This window comes from Lycium barbarum, chromosome 9, assembly GCF_019175385.1.
Source record: "Lycium barbarum isolate Lr01 chromosome 9, ASM1917538v2, whole genome shotgun sequence".
Lineage (NCBI taxonomy): Eukaryota > Viridiplantae > Streptophyta > Magnoliopsida > Solanales > Solanaceae > Lycium > Lycium barbarum.
This window is the reverse complement of record NC_083345.1, coordinates 114497941-114503198: the sequence shown is the minus strand read 5'-3', so window position 1 is coordinate 114503198 and position 5258 is coordinate 114497941. Positions and strand designations below refer to the sequence as shown.

Below are 5258 nucleotides of genomic sequence, written 5' to 3'. Positions count from 1 at the left end.
GATGGTCTCACCTCATGTTACTCATTCCTTCGAGGTGAGATATAGCGATGATAACGATTTTATTTCCCGTGCTACCTAAGTTCATGATTCTCGAGACTCCCGTGACGTCGCCGATTTCATCTTGCGACGGTTGGTCCTTCAAGGATTGATATGATGATAATGGTAATGCTAATAATGACGTTGATTTCATTTATGTATTTTCATGTGTATGTATGTATGTATGTATGTATGCATTGCATCCCATTGATCAGTTGGGTATACCACCGAGTCCCGAAAGGGCCGGGTAAGATACCACCGAGTCCCGAAAGGGCCGGATAAGATACCATCGAGTCCCGAAAGGGCCGGGTAAGATACCACCGAGTCCCGAAAGGGCCGGGAAAGATAACACCGAGTCCCGAAAGGGCCGAGTAAGATAACACCATGTAAGATGCTATGTATATATAAATATATGTATCTATATATATTATCGCGCCTTAACGACCGGACGAGATATTATATGTATGGATATGAATGGGAAAATTCTTAAAAATCTAGGCATGCACGACATTCGCCTTAAAGGGGCATTCAGAGGCACAGGTTGATCTCTTTTATATTACTTTATCCCCATACGTCCACTATATTATTTTCCATGTTCGGTATTTCTTACTATGTCACTGTTCATGCCTTACATACTCAGTACATTGCTCGTACTGACGTCTCTTCTTGTGGACGCTGCGTTTCACGCCACGCAGGTGTATATAGATGAGTTGAGCATGTTGCTAGAAGATGTTCCAGCTGGATTGGCGAGCTCCATTTCCTTCCGGAGTGTTGCCGAGTCAGAGTATCTATGTTATGGTAAATCGATTTATGTTAGAGACTTTGCAGACAGAGTCACGTATATAGCATGTCAGTCTTGCAAGAGGCTCTGCAAGCCGATATATCATTATGCATTATGTTACAAATTTCATATGATTACAGATTTTACTTAATTTGAGAAAGATGAGAAGAATGATTTTGAAAAGCTTTCATTATGCATTTCATTTTGTGATTTAAGAGTCCAGTGAGATTATGAATATAACGAGAACCAGCGGGTTCGCTCAGCTCTAAGTAAAGGGTCGGGTGCCCATCATGCCCTATCAAGACTAGGGTGTGACAAATTGGTATCAGAAATGAAGTCCTTTCGTATACAAAAGTTTCTGCAAAAATAAAACACCAGTTTAGATAGTAGAAGTGGAGAACAAAATAGGGAAGATGTGTGGACAAAAACAAACTTCAATGACTTAGATTACTAACCACTGCATGGAAATTTGACTTCAACATAGGTGTATACTGTCACATACCTGTCAAACATGCTCTGCAGTATGCACCAATTTAAGGTCCATTCAAGGGTTTTTGTCAGTATTAGACGACTACCCACATCATTGGGGCCACAACTGATAGCTGGACCAGCGCCAGGTACCCAGTGAGAAATAGGGAAAGCAAGGAGCCCTTTGTTAAGCATTCCTATCAAATAATTTTCCTTCCGCATTAATCGCATAACAACATCATAAATAGAAAGATTCTTGACTACACAAAGTTGCTGCAATTCTTGCAACTGGACAACTCTTTCAAGAATAGATGCCCATGGAATGGTTTGTATCTCATTGTCTGTTACATGAAGACTGCACACAAACATAACACCATTGTGATTAGCTAGAGGAATGACGAAAGAAGTATTGGCAATGAGCTAACAACATGCAACAGAGAAAGACAACACTCAGTCAACATCCTGAGTTCCCAGTAATTATACTAAAGCAAGAAGAAGAAATGAATGATATTCCAGAAAAATTGAATTTCAGAATCTTTTAAAATATTTCAGCTCACCTTCTGTAGTAGAACTGACGGATTTCCAGGGTTTCTTTTAGCTGTGCGAAAAACCTTAAGAAGCAAAATATCCAGTAGATAGAAAATATCCCCAGGTAACCCAAAACAATGGCTTTAAAGAGCGTGAGAGGCTTCAATGGGTGCAGATGGAGAGCTTCATTGGCCAGATCACAAGGCTTAATTCCAGATTCCATAGCTTCCATTCCACATTTGGCGTTGCGGAGCCCATTCCAATCAACGTACAACAGGAAAAACCCAGAAAAGCATATGGTGAAAGCTAGGCTCAGAAGCTCAAATATCCACTTTATAAAAATGCACCATAATCCTTTCTCGCAATAATAGTTGTAGAGCCTCTCGAAGAACACGTCCAGATCAGCAATTGGTTCAACATTCACGCTCTCACCATTAAGAAGCCCAGATAGGCTTTCACTACCTGGACTTGGTGTTCTGCGATAGTCCGACAGTTCAACTTCAGGAGGCACATTATCAAGCAATCCTGTTCTCAAAGATGATTCGCTATGCCGTTTCCATTTGAATATGTTAAGGCCATTAGCGCCTTTTTGTCCACTGAACATCATTCATGTACGCTAACGATATGCAAAACCATTCCCCATGGACCAAGTAATTAAAATATAGCACTGAAAAGTAAAGGGGGGGGGGGGGGGGGGGGAATGTCATTCTTCAGATGGTCTTCAAAGTATGAATAAGTATTTCATGTTTTAGCATTCCTTAAATGTCCATCACAAATTCAGAATATTTAAAAACAAACACATGAAAAAAGGCACAATTCTCATTAGACAGGACTGTAAAAGCCCATAGCACCCGACATTGTCTTTGGCATGGACATAAACTTCCCAATTTGCAAAAACAAGAATGGTCTTGAATGTCAGGCTTCCCTACTTTCTTATGAACTAGTGGAAATAGATTTTTTTTTTTTAAAATAAACTTGGAAATTCTTCCATCAAATTAATAGCACAATGCCAAATATAGAACATTAACCATCATCAGGAGCTTTCTAATTACAGCGCAATATTAATTAAGAAAAGAAAGAAAGCATACCTCAAATGATTGGTTGTGGACGCGACGGCGGTACTGATTAGGGACGGTGGCGACGGTGACGACAGTACTAATTAGGGATGGCGGCGACGGTGACTCCCTGCAATGATGGTGATATCGACGACGTATTATTAGGGTTAGAGAGAGAGGGGGGGAGTGAAAACGTGATAAGGAAAGAGAGAGAAGGGTTTATTTGACTCTGTTTTAATTTAATTTATTTGCCCAATTATACCGACCTCATGAGGTCGGTATATTTAATAATTTTATTTTTAATTTAAAAGAATACCGACTTCACGAGGTCGGTATTTTTTTAAATTAAAAATAAAATTATAATATTAGGCATCAAATAAATTTCCGACCTACTGAGGTCGGTACATTATTTTTTCAAATTTTGATACAAAATTACCGACCTCATGAGGTCGGTTTATTTTTAAAAAACAAATTGAAAAATAAATATTACGACTTTACCGACCTCATGAGGTCGGTTTTTTTCTGACCTCAATTGAGGTCGGTTTTTTAAGGTCGGGAAGTCCTGTTTTTTTAGTAGTGTCATGTTTATAGGAGGACTATTAAAATGGTTCGAGAAACTATTAGAAAAAAAAATGTACTTTTTAAATTTTAAGAAAAAATTAGTGAGAAATAAAATTAAAATAAGTTAGATCATTTTAGAAGGGATAACAAATGCTAACTATCTGAAATTAATTAAAAATTAGAAATCACAAATAAGGAGAGAGTATTAAAGAAAAGGAAGAAACGATTTAGAAAAACTTTAAAAATAGAATCCTTGCCCTATAATAGAGAAACAAAATATAAAAGTCACAACTTATATTCATGTATAAAAATTTGACCATCTAACAAAAAATAAAAGAAAAACAAATAAATACTAATTGCACACCAAATATCATTTACTGTAGTTGGAGAAAATTTATTAGAGGATTCTAATGTTTCTAAAAGCATTTAAAAGATGCTCATACAAAAAAGACTGTAGGAAAGAAATTTTGTGGGGTTTTCTTTCGGTGTTTTACTTGCCTAATGAGAATGCAACTTCACGATTCTTCCACCCGGATTAAAGTTAACAAAAAATATATATAAATTATAGATGATTTTTCACAAAATAACCGCGTGAAGCGCGGCCAAATTCACTAGTTTCTAATATGCTTCTACATTTGAAACTACCTAGCTATACTTGCTTAATTGTAGGACGGTAGGTAATACTCAACTCTTTTTTATTTGTCAAAAGTATACATAATAAATCCATAATTAAACTGCCCATTAAATGCTGCTTTCACTACAATAATAAAGTTATGAGTTTATCCGGGCTAACCAATTTTGAACAAATTCAGTCTTTTCTATTAGGACTAAATCTCAAAACCAAAGAACAATAAAAATTAATAGTTTGAATTTTTACCTCAATCAACTAATTCTTTCTAAGCCATATATATATATATATATATATATATATATATATATATATATATATATATATATATATATAATGACAATAACAATCAACTAATTTCTATAGGATGAGACGATTTCATATTCAAGATATCCATAATCTCTCAATTGATCACATCTCTAGTAACCGAACAATCAAAATAAAAAATAAAACCGAAAAAGAAAAAGTAAGGAAACTGATTACATAAAATGATGAAAACCGAAGAAATCAACTACATAAAAAATAAAATAAAAATAAAAATAAAAAAGGCAGATAAACCACGGACATACCTAATTATGAAAAAAGTAGATGTCCTGCATGTTATAAATTTTAGAGAGCAATTTTTTTTTTCCTGTCTATGATGAAAATACGCTAGTGAGGCATAGAGTCATAGGCGGCTTCAACACGTAAACTTTGAAACATAGAAGCAAAAATTGAAAGACTTAAAATCAAAGACTTAAATTTTGAAAGAAGAAAGAAAAGGCAGTGGCTCTCAAGAGAGGAAAATCAAGAATATAGAAAATAGAGACTCTCACCGTAAATCACAAGCTCCAAGCAATTTATTCCTCTATGCAAGCAGAGTTTCCCAAATATTCCACGAATAATCCAACATTGTATTGCAAGTCTGCTACTCCATCAACGTATCATGCATTGACAACATGGCACTTATCAATTATATTCATGGCCGTTGCTACAATCACTTCTGAGCTATAAAACGACATATCAGGACCATAACTTTTATTTTTATGAACAATGTGCATTGTATATCCCAAAAAATAGTATCACCAGTTAAACCATAAAATGTAAATCTCAATTTGCCGGAGTATTTGATACTATAATATGATAGATATAAATTATAATGATATGTTAAGTTGATTTATAGTATGATTTAAGAATACCGCCAAAAAAGTTGATTCAACAA

The 5258-nt window shown here is 35.3% G+C and overlaps 1 protein-coding gene across 1 annotated transcript; it reads right to left on the bottom strand.

Moving 5' to 3' along the window:
* Nucleotides 1–1061: 1061 nt before the first annotated feature.
* LOC132611506 (autophagy-related protein 9-like) lies at nt 1062–2479 on the bottom strand. Its single transcript, XM_060325924.1, has 3 exons — nt 1843–2479; nt 1320–1640; nt 1062–1175 (listed from the first exon to the last, which is right to left on the bottom strand). Exons 1-3 carry the CDS (start codon nt 2418–2420, stop codon nt 1106–1108), a joined length of 969 nt encoding a protein of 322 aa, XP_060181907.1. The 5' UTR covers nt 2421–2479; the 3' UTR covers nt 1062–1105.
* Between the last annotated feature and the right edge of the window lie 2779 nt (nt 2480–5258).

What these genes read in the sequence shown, in the direction of transcription:
- LOC132611506 (XM_060325924.1), bottom strand. Translation starts at nt 2,420, where the DNA reads ATGATGTTCAGTGGACAAAAAGGCGCTAATGGCCTTAACATATTCAAA. An exon ending in CGTCAGTTCTACTACAGAAG is followed by an intron (nt 1,641 to 1,842) that starts GTGAGCTGAAAT and finishes GTTTGTGTGCAG; the next exon opens with TCTTCATGTAACAGACAATG. An exon ending in CTGCAGAGCATGTTTGACAG is followed by an intron (nt 1,176 to 1,319) that starts GTATGTGACAGT and finishes TTATTTTTGCAG; the next exon opens with AAACTTTTGTATACGAAAGG.